The sequence below is a fragment of the Pollachius pollachius genome (assembly GCF_949987615.1).
Source record: "Pollachius pollachius genome assembly, chromosome: 7".
Lineage (NCBI taxonomy): Eukaryota > Metazoa > Chordata > Actinopteri > Gadiformes > Gadidae > Pollachius > Pollachius pollachius.
In genome coordinates, this window is record NC_136940.1 from 16,017,663 (window position 1) to 16,031,141 (window position 13,479).

At 43.5% G+C, this 13,479-nt stretch overlaps 1 protein-coding gene across 6 annotated transcripts in view; it reads left to right on the forward strand.

The window, feature by feature from the left end:
• Positions 1–13,479, forward strand: part of ptprfa (protein tyrosine phosphatase receptor type Fa) — a 50,125-nt gene that overhangs the window by 16,258 nt on the left and 20,388 nt on the right. For 4 of the 6 annotated variants that reach the window (XM_079739347.1, XM_079739348.1, XM_079739344.1 and 1 more), the window contains exons 6-15: positions 2,320–2,430; positions 6,208–6,477; positions 6,949–7,530; positions 7,754–7,890; positions 8,100–8,244; positions 8,435–8,731; positions 9,340–9,533; positions 11,591–11,708; positions 12,074–12,655; positions 13,335–13,432. In XM_079739347.1, coding sequence (XP_079595473.1) covers positions 2,320–2,430; positions 6,208–6,477; positions 6,949–7,530; positions 7,754–7,890; positions 8,100–8,244; positions 8,435–8,731; positions 9,340–9,533; positions 11,591–11,708; positions 12,074–12,655; positions 13,335–13,432 — 2,534 coding nt within the window. The remainder of the gene's footprint in view (positions 1–2,319; positions 2,431–6,207; positions 6,478–6,948; positions 7,531–7,753; positions 7,891–8,099; positions 8,245–8,434; positions 8,732–9,339; positions 9,534–11,590; positions 11,709–12,073; positions 12,656–13,334; positions 13,433–13,479) is intronic. The other 2 variants (XM_079739346.1, XM_079739349.1) reach the window with 2 other exon arrangements.

Consider the following 13,479-nt stretch of genomic DNA (forward strand, 5'->3'; position numbering starts at 1 on the left):
TCAAATACAAACAAACAGTTCGTCCCCCTGCAGGCAGTTAGTCACACATTCTACATTAAAAACAGTTCCGCACAAATATAGAAAAAAATATATTATTGTTTTCTGACTTGTGTTTCACTCAAGTCCATTCTTTAATTATTTTAATTCTATTTATTTATTATAGGTATTATAATTAACTATCTGTAGCAGCTTTAACTGATTTATTTAGGTGATGACAATTATATAAACTCTTTCAAGAGGACAGGAAATTATCTCTGCTGCTTTGAGTTTTCTCTTGCTTTCTCTCACCTTCTCTCTCTCTCACCTATATACACACACACACACACACACACACACACACACACACACATACAGTACATATATACTCATGCACACACATACATGCACACTCATGCACACACAGACACGCAGACACACAAATACGCACACACACACACACATATTGCCCACACACACACACCCACACACACACACACACACACACAGACACACACACACACGCACACACATATTGCCCTCACAACCCATTATCTTATACTAACGCTTCTCTTTAATCCTATTTTCATTCAAATTACCTCGCCAGGTGGTACACCAATCAGAGGTAAGAATGCTCCGGTATAGAAAAAAAAATCCGCACCACCCTTTCCATTTCCATTGCTTGTCTCCACGCTTCACTGCCACTTAACCTCCCGTAACGACCGCTTCCTCAACCTCTGCCCTCTACAGCCCCTTAACCACCCAGCCACCTCCCTTTCCCTTGGAGGAGTGTCATTGGTTTAATCCTACTAACGAAGCAGACAGCTTTCGAGTGTGTGTGTGTGTGTGTGTGTGTGTGTGTGTGTGTGTGTGTTTGTGCGTGCGTGCGTATATGCGTATGTATGGGTGTGTGTGTGTGTGTGATGGACGGGTTGGATTAAAGTGAGAAACCAAAAGGAAGGAAACTATTAACTTTGGTTATGAAATAGATTTCAGCTCTTGGCAGTTCAGGACACTTTTGACATCATATTGAGTAACGATCATGGCGAATCCATCCACCATACATGAAACATTGCAAGAAATATATTCCTATGTATATTCGTATTCCACTGTTTGTCTTTTAGCACAAAAAAGCATGTGTCACAGTGAGCAATTTACAACAGGCTATGCTGTTCGCTCTGTTTCTACCCGTTTCTTCTGATATTTTGCAATTTTATGTATCAGTTACAACGGCCAATTTCTTTATTCTTTGTACAAATGGAACGGAAACATTGGTTCTTATATCAGATGTCTTTGCCTTTCAATCTTTCTCTTTATTTTCTACCTGTACTAAACATCCATCTTGTTATGTGGTGCTAATTCATCAGACCCAGGAGTAGTTGGGAATCTCTTCCACCAGAAGTCTCACTAACAGTTCCGTAACACCCCCCAGTCTCACATTATGAAACCAGTGTTTCCCAAACCTTAGCTTTAGGTGCACCACTATATTGTCATCAAGTCTTTTCGCTGACCACCTCATATGCAAACGGTAAAATACTTATAAATACACATGCTTTGGCAAAGCAAAGAGCAATGCATGTTTATTTAGAATACAAAAATTAACACAAAAGATCATTGGAAAACATTTAAATCCGAAACATATGATGGAATGCACAGTGAAACTATTTTTTAAATAATAACAAGCCATAATAGGATATTAGCTCAGTAGTTTTTATTATGTTTTTATTTTAAATCATCTATATTATTTTTACTTTATTGTAAATGTGTAAATGTGTAAATTTACACAATTTACAATGTGTAAATTGTACATTTCAAGAATAAAATCCCACGTAGCACCTGCAGTACCCTCGCTCACCACTGGTCGCTTACCACTGCAATTCGTAGCACAGGTTCAAAAGCTCTGTCCTATAGCACGGAGAGAAAGTAGCATACTGTCTCAAATAAAATTTCGCCCAGCTCATCTGCTAATGTCTATGTATAAAATAAACATTTATTCATGTAACAGTGTTTTTCAACCTGTGGTATTGCAGGAGCTACGTGTGATTTGTGTGTGTCACCTTGTGCATTCCGAAAGTTGGCAAATGAATGTTTGTTCCATGAAAAGAGGTGTGTGTGTGTGTGTGTGTGTGTGTGTGTGTGTGTGTGTGTGTGTGTGTTTGTGTGTGTTTATGTGTGTGTGTATTTGTGTGAGTATGTGTTTGTGTGTGCTGTGTGTGTAAGTGAGCAAACCAGGAAAATATAGTATGGTGTTTGGCTGTCTTGTGTCTTTGAGGCCTTGTGTCTTCCTGCTGCCTGTGTTCCCATGTCAACATGGATCTCTGATACTGATCCCTGCGCCCCCAGGAGCCCTGCAGATCGAGCTCAGTGAGGAGGCGGACCAGGGCAAGTACGAGTGTGTGGCTATGAACAACGCAGGCACCCGATACTCTGCTCCAGCTAACCTTTATGTTCGAGGTAACATCAGCTACCCCCCCCCCCCCCCCCCCCCCCCCCCCACACACACACACACACACACACACACACATTTTCTCATGCTTTTTTTTGTTGAATGCTTTTTTCCTACTCTCCTTCATTTGGTTTTAGGCCTTCATTAGGTCCCATATCTTAAGTGTTTTCAGTTTCTATAGGTGCTGTAAGTAAGATTTGAGAGTGTGGTTAAATTTGAGGTTCTGCATGTTTTATATTTTGTTTGTGACGTGTAAGGAAGAGGAACACAATCAGTGAGTCATTCACTGGTTGTCAGGTAAATTGACTACAAACATAGTTGTATGTTTGCATTCTTTAGTCAGTACATGTACATATTTTGTCCTTCTTTAACAACAACCCCTCTCATTTCTCTACATGTTGTATTCTAGTGCACCACCATGACCAATGATTCGCTAAATCTCTTGTACCATGCCTTCAGAATGCTCGCTGGAGCTTGTGTGGCATGGTGGTGATGAGTAGTTTGATGGGTAATGTGTGTGTGTGTGTGCGTGTGTGGGTGTAATTGCGCGTGAATTCATGAACAATTGAATGCCATGCAGGTCAATCTGCTGTATTTCACTGTTCACTCCTCACCTCTGGGATTGCTTTCTCAACACTTTTCTTTGTCACCTTACCTCTATGCTTAGATTTCCACATTCCAAAATTCACATTTTCTGATGGTGTGTGATATCATCATACACACAGATCCTAAGTGTGATTGCACATCTTGCAGCAACAAAAATAATATGTTCTGTCCGTGTTTGTTCACTCATGTCTCAGTGGGTCTTTCAAGTGAGGGTCTTGGGTTCTTCTCTGCCTGTCTTGTCTTGCACGTCTTGTTCTTAAGAGTTTGAATGTAAACTGAGCCACTGTGTTTGGAGCTAGGCTGGGCTAAAGATTGTGGAACCATAACCTTGTGTTGAACTGTGTTATTTTGATATTCACATTCAGAATAATTTTTGGTTTTGTGTGTTTGTGTTTGTATGCGTGTGTGTGTGCATATGCGTGTGTGTGGGTCTTCCTTAGTCCTTTAATTGCCTCTCTACGCTTGTGCTGTCAGCTATGTTTTTAGCACTTCAATTGCAAACACTGTTTATTATGTGACATATTTTCATCCATGTTTGAACCTGACACATGGTTAATAATCATCACTGGATAATCACATATTGGGCCTATTTTACTGTGTATTTCTTCCTGTCTTCTTCTTTCCGCTTTTTATTTCTTGTATATTATTTTTTCTTTACATTTCTTCTCCAAAATGTCTGCCTACCCCACGTTGCCATTGCCCCCTGCCATTTTAAAACGACAAAATGTCACCTTTCAGATCAGCGGGAAGGTTGGTTCTGTTTCTCCTCTCTCCTTTAAACTCAAACCTCAAGCTTAGGTCTGCCAGACTGGAGCCGTGCAGCGCCGGCATCTTGCTGGGCGCCTCAGGCCCGTCGTGGCCGCTATCAGGACCCCCTCCTTCCCAAATACCTTGCCTTGGTGTACAATCTAAACCCTACCTCTATGCTGCGATGCTGCTTGTTAGCCAACTGTGTGTCTGGCATGGCTACGCTGCTCATCTGGTCCTTTGTCTGCATGGGTCTGTGTTTGATCGACACGGAATGTCCTAGTGTGCATTTTTTGTGTATTGACATTCTTGTGTTTGCTTTTATACTTTTGAGTTGATAAACAAGTGGAATTTGGGTATGAGCTAATAGGAACGTTAAGATTGATGCTGTTTATTATCAACTTAACAAGAGCATTCTCCCTGTTAGAGTTGTTCAGGCTAAAAGAGTAGCCGCACGGTTCTCTGCAGTGAATTGATAACATGCATGCATAGAAGACATGCAAGAAATTGTATGAGCAGTAATATAAACACCCATGATATAGCCTAATCTTTTAACACACACATTTGAAATATGAACTGCCCAATCCCATTCTGATCCATGAATTGTTTTGTATGTGCTAATTCTCTGTGATACAGAGATAGTTATTGGTGTATTTGACCAATTACTAGCTCATTATAGTTATTCACTAAGAAACTAAGTTCATTCTCATAGTGAAGTTTATTAAAAAGTGTGTTTATAAAGCATAAGCAACAAAGGCAAAGTCGGTTTATTCTACTTATAGCTTTTAATCTATGTTTTTAACTGTTCTGTTTTCTTTACTGGGAATGTTGGCACCACAGGAAATAAACCCCACTGTGTTCTGCATGGCTGTGTCAGCTTCCTATCGCCCCATGTCCCTCGTTTATACCTCTTTTTCTGGCATGCCGTGCAAGATACATAATTTATAGGTCAATGGACGACACGTCTCTGTTGCTATTTTATAAAACACCCTTTTCCCAGTGGTGTCATCATATAACAAACAAAGTTGTCACTCATAAAACTAATTGTGCATCCGCTACCTTTTTTTACCAGAAGAAAATGGTCCAGGGTCAGTGTGTGTTACCTTCACTAGCCTACTTTTGTCTACTCCCTGTGTCCTCATACATCAAAGTATAGACATATATACATAGACACTGCATTGGGCTTTGGATCGTACGTCAAAGTCCCTGTTACTGGAGATGCATAGACTGGCCTGTAAACAAATATGAGTAAACAGCAAAGCTGTGTTTTTTCTGGATAAAGAGCCTTTAATGTTTTGATTTCTTAACTGATCTCAATGAGTTCAGTTCATGAGTTTTTCAAGGGTTTATCATCTCTGTGGTGAAAAAAATATTTATTATATCAAATATTTATTACATGATTTAATATTAATATAAAAACTACTCATTGATGTTTGTTGAGAATGTTAATCTTATGTTAACCGTATAGCTATATATCCAGACAAATCACAGCTCCACCGTTTACCCTCTATTCAGGCCAGTTCTGGCCTCTCAAATGTGCAACGTTGACGTAACGCAGCAATGGGTTGAAGCAGTCAATGCTCCAATCCCCGATTCCTACGATGACACCTCTGTGAATAGGGTCTATTGTCACTCTTTGCATCATTTTTATCACCCCCCAACCAAATAGAATTAATAATAGCTCATTTACGCTCTGATTCCATTACTATTGCAACTAATCTCCATCTTTAGGGTTCATCTAAAGTTTGCTAGGCTGTTGTTGATGTCCCTAGTGATGGCCAGCATGTAGACAGAGGAATAAAGGACTGTGACCTATTGTCCATGGATAAAAAATGCAAGCTTCTATACATTTTTTATTAAATTAAATTGGAATCTGCAACGTTTTAATATATATACTATTAACATATTACATTTTAAGGTTAAAAGTTTGTTCAGTTCAATAAAACATATACATGCTGTCATTCTTTAACTGGAGGGGATTCGATCACCTTTATCTAGTTTAATCTAGAAGTTATTCAACTGCTGGCCATGCAGGACTCCTGACTAGTTCATTCAGCCGTAATTTAATGCTCAAAGGGTGTTGTTTTTAAAGCCATGTGTTCAGAGTACCCGATACTTATTATCCTCCAATGTACAAAGGTGTCTCATTCAAAAACAAATCTTTTTAGAATTTTCACTCAAGTCCCAGCATTAAGCCCTTTAAACAATTAAATCATTTATATAATAATATATAATAAACTGGCATATTTTGAGCTGTATGGGCCATGAGACATCTGTGTGTTTTGGAAGATGAGTTGAAGAAGTCAAACATATTGCAAGATATTAATATTGCTGCTCAGCTTCTGCTCTTCACCTGCTATGCAATACCGCCATCCCTTCAAATACGACTGATGAAAACCGTGCTCTCACACGTCCCCCTCCTCCACCCGCAGTTCGGCGCGTGCCTCCGCGCTTCTCCATCCCGCCCACGGACCACGAGGTGATGCCAGGAGGCGATGTCAACCTGACTTGCGTGGCGGTGGGCGCCCCGATGCCCTACGTCAAGTGGATGAGCGGCGCGCTTGACCTCACCCGGGAGGACGAGACACCCGTGGGCCGCAACGTCCTGGAGCTCACCAATGTGCGGGATTCAGCTAATTACACCTGCGTGGCCATCTCCTCCCTGGGCATGATTGACACCACGGCCCAGATCACCGTCAAAGGTGAGCACTGAGTAGTAGGTCAGGGACGGGTCCTTCTGTTTGAGCTGCAGTGGTAGGAGGATCAATTAAAGAGGAGCATGTTTGAGGAGCATATATGGTTAGTTGAAGTATTAGAGAACCGGATGTTTCCGTTCAGATCGATCAAAGCCTGTCGTTTATTGGAAAAGTCTAAAGAACTAGCCTTTAGGGATCATGCATGGAAAAGGATATATGGTGAATTCAAGACTATTTTCTAGGTGGATGTATAATTTGATTGATTAGGTCTTGGAGAACTTAGATTGTCTTCTAATAACCAAATATGCTATTATCTTAGTGTAATTCTAAATAGTTTAGAGTAATCTGTAATTGTGTGTCTCAGATAACTGAGACACACAATTACAGATTACTCTGTAATTGTACACTGCAATTTCATTAATAACTTCAATGGCTATTTAGATTTCTTCTTACTGAGAACGCTGCTTGCCTTCACAGCCCTGCCCAAGCCACCCTCCACACTCATTGTGACTGAGACCACTGCCACTAGCATCACCCTGACTTGGGACTCAGGAAATCCCGAGCCTGTCTTCTATTATGTCCTCCAGTATCACCCAAAGCTGTCCATCAATGGCTTCCAGGAAGTGGACGGAGTAGCCACCACTCGCTACAGCATCGGAGGCCTCAGCCCTTACTCGGAGTACGAGTTCCAGGTCATCGCTGTGAACAATATCGGGCGCGGCCCCCCGAGCAGCGCGATCGCCGCACGCACTAGCGAGCAGGCGCCCTCCTCGCCCCCCCTGCACGTCCAGGCACGCATGCTGAGCCCCAGCACCCTGCTGGTCCAGTGGGAGCCTCCAGAGGAGCCCAACGGCCAGATCCGGGGCTACCGCTTGTACTACAGCTCCAGGGACGATACCCCCCTGAGCTCCTGGCACCGGCACAACACAGACGACGGGGAGATGACAAGCCTCCTGGGCCTGACCCCCGACACCACCTACAACCTGAGGGTGCTCGGGTTCACCTCCAAGGGGGACGGACCCCTCTCAGAGGTGCTGCAGGTCAGGACCCAGCAGGGAGGTGAGGAACCCGCTATGGGACTTTTGTTGCAAAAATACAACACATGGCAACAGTCTGGGTTGATGGCTTGGGGAATAAACCACTGACATGTCTGCATACTCATGAATAAATGATCCAAAACTCATTTCAATGTGGCAAAGTCCTTTGACTCTTCATTCCTTTGAAATACTAAATGTTAAGTATCTCCAATTTTGGGGATTTTCTCTTGTTTTCTCGTCTTAAGTTCCCGTTCAGCCAATTGGCTTTGAAGCAGAGGCTGAATTGGATACACGCATCATGTTGTCATGGCAGTGGCCCGTCAACGACCAGATTGTCAACTTAGAACTAATTTATTGGGAGGCTTCTGACTTGGCTAATAAAGTAAGTATATGTTGTTATGAAGGTCATCAGTTTTATTCTGTGAGGATGATCAGGCTATGGTCCCTCCACACCCATTTTTGAAATTATGTTCCAGACATTGGAGTCCCCAAAATTTTGCAGATACTCTAAGGCAAAATGTTCTACATAGTCCTTAACAGACAGCTTTGTAACGATTGTGGGCCCATTATTCTCTTCTCTCTTCTCCACAGGTCCAGACCACGTTGGAGCCAATGGGGTCCTATGCTGTGGAAGGTCTTAGACCAGACACCCTCTACATGTTCTCATTAGCAGCACGCTCCGAGCTGGGTTTAGGGGTGTTCACTCAGCCCATAGAGGCCAGAACTTCTCAGTCCAGTGAGTAGCGCAACATCATACACCTCCCACGGGTAATTGAAGATTTCTTGTGTGATACGAACTGTGATATAATACTGACTGTACCTAACTTAAAAAACTAACAGTGTCAGGGGTTTATGTCGGGGCCGGCCTTCAGCTCCAAGTCAGGCTTTGCTTGATCCTTGACCGTACCACACTACCTTCCCCTCAGCCCTACCCCTGGAGTTACACCTGCTAAGCCTTAGCTCCACCAGCATCCAGGTGAGTTGGGTAGCGCCCCATGCAGCCAGTCGTCATGGGAACATAGCATCCTACTCACTGGCCTATCAGGCACTCTCTGGCGAAGGGGCTGCACGTCGAGTGGTGACTGGGATCGGATTCAATGTGAGCAGCTACGTGCTGGAAGAACTGGAGAGGTGGACTGAGTATGTTGTCTGGTTGAAGATTCACTCTGACAAAGGGCTGGGCCCAGACAGTCCTGCGGCCCGCACCAGAACACAGGAAGACGGTATGTTGTCAAAGGCTACACTTGAACGTCCCTTGGCCCGGAGCTAACTCTTCCAGCTGCTGTTCCTGCTACTAGTAGCCCTCTCTCTTTTCTCCTTTACTTCAATCGTTTTTTAAATGGACTGCTCCTAGTAATTTTCTTTCTTTTTTTTCTTGCTCTGCAATTCCCTTGGAACCGTCTTACTGATAAAGCGTTGCTTCCCGTATCCTATTGATGTGCTCTCCCATCAAGGATAACCAACATACTTTACCCTACATATGACCTTACCCTGTCATCACACAAGGACTTCCTGTGGGATTTATTATCAGAGAAACTGGTGTAAAGATTTTGAAGGAGCAGACAACAACTCCAGCAATATGTCATGTACACATGTGTACACGACATGTGTTAGTGTACACATGCATATCCATTTGTGATCCAGATTATTAAACGTTTTGGTTCGTTGGTTTTGTTTGAGAAAACAAGTGAGAAATAAACCACTGTACTCCAGACTTTCTCCAGACAAATTTTTCTAACTAGGCTAGCCATCCAGGACAGCTATGGTCAGTAAATGTTCTGTAAGGTAATAAAATATGACTAATACTGTTCCTTCCTTATGTTTGTCCCAGTGCCCGGCGCCCCTCCCAGGAAGTTGGAGGCATATGCTCTGAACTCCACTGCCTTCAGAGCGACCTGGAAGCCCCCCCTGCCTGTGAAGCAGCACGGGCAGATCAGAGGCTACCAAGTGGTCTACACCCGGCTGGAAAACGGGGAGCCCCACGGGCAGCCCCTTATCATTGACGTGTCCCTCCCTGAAGTCCAGGTACCCCAAGCCCTTTTTTAGCACATTTGAACCCATCGTGGGGTTGTTTAAGGAGCAATGGGCTGGTTGACATCACCAGACTCAGCCTCCTTGATTACAGTGTGGAGCCTTAATGGAAGTCTGCTTCCTGCCCATTTATTTTGAACTGTTGGAATTGATAGGTGGCCAGTTCCTGAAGACCGCAGGGGCTGAGAAAGACAATTGGGGAATAATAGGGTCCTTCAGGTAGGAAGGACTCGGATTTGATGATTATATTATAGCACCATTTAATCTGACCCTGCATTAATCGGAAGTCAGTCAAGAGAGGAGATAACAGGACAGAGGCGTTCTTCACAAGCTGGAGGCTTCTTGGATGCATTTGGTAAACCAGAGAACATTGCATTACAGTGATCTAGTCTAGACGATATAAATGCATGGATGAGAGCCAATGTGTGGATAACAGTGGATAACACTGGGCTGATTTCAGCAATGTTTCTAAGATGAAGGAAACCCTCTGGTGATTTTCCCTGCTGATCAAAAGAAAGCAGACGGTTGAACAAGACACCAAGATTTTGACACAGGAAACTTGAGACAGGTAGAACCCTCAAGACACAGTGTGATGTCTTCAAATTGTGTTGCTTCAGGCGGGTGATTAACAGCTCAGTTTTCCCTGTGTTTAGTTGTTTGGGACATCCATCTTTTAACACAGAAAGATTCAAACTTTGAAATTTGGGAGAAGTAATTTGACCCATACGGATGTAAATTTGAATGGTCTGCAACAGTGTTTACAATACATTGCAATATGTGCAATGTGAAGGTATCCATCATGACGTAGTCGCCGTGTAGAAGCATGTCTCTTTCTCTGCCACGCACCCCTTTTCAGTTCTTCAACGCTTATCTGTGCCAGGATGCCTTTTTGGTGAGCAGGCGTTTGGGCACCCCAAACGCTTTGTTTAATAAGCCTCCGGGAAATAGACTCCCTTGCCTTTCCAGATTTGTTTAATGAAGGATTCACAAGAGGAGCAGAAAATTCTGTGTCTGCGATATTTTACCTTTTTCATGAAAACACAAGGTCCTGGGTAGAGGTTTTTAGTTCAGTACATGATTCTTTTTAGGATGTATTATTGTGCACATACTTTGTTCTGCTCATGTTTCAGTCCCTATAAAATTGATCATAGTTATAATTTGCATTTGTCTTCATACCTCATAGGTCCGATATAAGTCGGTTAATGGCAATTGATGTATTTCTGATTTTAGTAATGGTATGGAAAGGTTTACCTGTGTGTGTTGAGTCATCTTTCCTTCACACTCCTAGGAGACATATCTCCTGCAACTAACTCTGTGATTTACATTCCTGCCTTATCTTGTGTGGTACCAGGCCAGATAAAACACCCCCCTGCTCTCTCTTTTACACGCAGCTTTGTTTATTTGTTATGTTATTTTTATACCCTTGTTCCCTCGTTTCCCTCCTTTCTCATAGTTCAAATAAACTCACACATGCATCCATGCAGACATGCAGGCAAGCACAAACACACAGGCTCTACTGTACGTCACACACAGTGTGTTTGTGTGTGTGTGTATTTTGCCCGTCTCAGAGCTTTACCTTTGGTATGTTGAGTCTCTCCCATCGGCCCCATGGCAGCGATGAGACTCCTCACAAGATTACCATGGACCATGGACTGTAGCTCGCTTTTAAATCGTTTTCTTTCCTAAGTATGTATTTTTATGTCAAAAAAACATACTGTGACCCGCTATGATAAATCATTATAGAAGCCGACCAACAGAATAACAACAAGCAAGGAAACAAACATTCTGCTCAATTCATTATATGGAAATTCGAAATCAGCGGCCACATCAAACTCTTATGACAAAGGGGTGAAAAACAAGAAGCATCAGTATTTATTCTGGTTCGTATCAGTCTTAAGTGTGGGCCATCAGGAAAATCAGAACAGCCCTTGATGATGCCAGGGATGCGCTGAATTTCACTTTGTTTCTGTTTTGTCTCCTTCATTCCTTTCCGTTCTTCACTACTCTTTCTATTCCCTCTCTTCCCTTCCACACGACACCCTCTTACCCAGGAGGCGATCGTCACAGGACTGCTCCCAGAGAAGAGCTACTCTGTGACGGTGGCTGCCTACACCACCAAGGGAGACGGGGCCCGCAGCAAAGCCAAGGTGATCACCACAACAGGAGCAGGTAGGGGCCTCTTTTATGTCTGTTTGTAATTGGGACTGCACACACACAGACCATCAAACACACATTACCATTAAACGATCAGAGGAACTCCCTGGAAAAATCCCCATAGCGATCGGAAAGGGATAAATGTACCGCAGATTAAACCTTTACATCATGTGTAATGGTGACGCAACAGTGGTTGTATTTCTGAACATGCTCGTGTGAAGTTTCTAAAAGGTAGTCACATCAGAGGACTCTTTTTATTTAATTATTAAGACTGCATTCACCTTTTTCATAATTTTTAAATAAGAATAATGAACAAAAACCTTGTTCATTCCAATAAGCCATGAATAAAATGTGTGTGTTTGGTGGGATTATTCCTTCAGTCCCAGGCAAGCCCACCATGATGATCAGCACCACCATAGGCAACACGGCTCTGATCCAGTGGCAGCCCCCCAAGGAGATGGTCGGGGAGCACACGGGTTACCAACTGCAGTACAAGAGGGCTGAAGAGGGGGCTTTTACTGTGAAGGACTTCAAAAAGACTGACGACCACTTCACCGTCACCGGCCTCTACAAGGGATCAACCTACATCTTCAGACTGCGTGCCAAGAACCGTGCCGGCCCCGGGGAGGAGTACGTCAAGGCGGTGAGCACCCCGGAGGATGTGCCAGGCAGCTACCCCCAGAACCTGAGCGTGGTGGACCTGAGCGCCACGTCCACCGCCCTATCCTGGGACCCCCCGCCCCTGGCCGAGAGGAACGGGAGGATTGTCCAGTACCTGGTAGTGTACCGGGACATCAACAGCCAGCAAAACACCACCAACACCACCGAGGACACTCAGATGACCATCCAGGGCTTGCAGCCAGACACCACCTACGACATCCGCGTGCGGGCGTTCACCAGCAAGGGGAGCGGACCACTCAGTCCAAGCATCCAGAGCAGAACCATGTCCGCCTCCCCACCAGGTGAGACCCCGGTTGTGTGTGTGCAGTCGCTGATGACGAACAGAGAATGCAGGATCTGTCTAACATCCCTTCTCTATGGACTCCTTCCTGCTACTTACACCAAAATGTCAAGATAAATATACATGCTTCCAATATGTTGTTGTATGTATATAACACGTAATTGCCAGCATATTTCTAGACACATGCAGACTCTCACGCACCTACAGCTATACATGCGCAAAACACGCTAGAGGGCAGATGGCAGGGGGGAGGAGACCGAAGCCATATTGCAGCCTTCCTGAGCAGAGACTGTTCACTATAGCAAGTCTTGAGCCTGTGCAGAACATTTATTGAGGATATGCAGACATATGGTGTATATGAAGTATAACGGCATTCAAATAACACTGCCTTTATATGTGCCTATGGGGAGTGCTTAAAGCACTTTTCTTTTTTATTCTGATTCTCAGACTCCTGGCGTTTGTGGGGATTGTTCAATCATATTCAACGATGCATGATCTGATTTATGGCCTTAATACTTTTATTTACATATTCATAGTTATTTGTAACAATGATGAAAATTCTGAAAGAATTGATTTAACGTTGAAGATTGAGCATTCTCCATTCTCATAACAAAACTCTTTGTACTTAATCCAGAGTGTGTCTCTCTATTGACATGTTTTTATGTTTTCTCTTTTCCTAGAATTCACCAAAAACTTTGCTGTTAAAGCAGTGACCAAAACCTCTGTCCTGTTAACCTGGGAAGTACCAGAAACGTATCAATCTCAGGTTCCTTTCAAGGTAATGCAATGCCACGCTGCATACTCATTTGTATGCCCTTATAATGT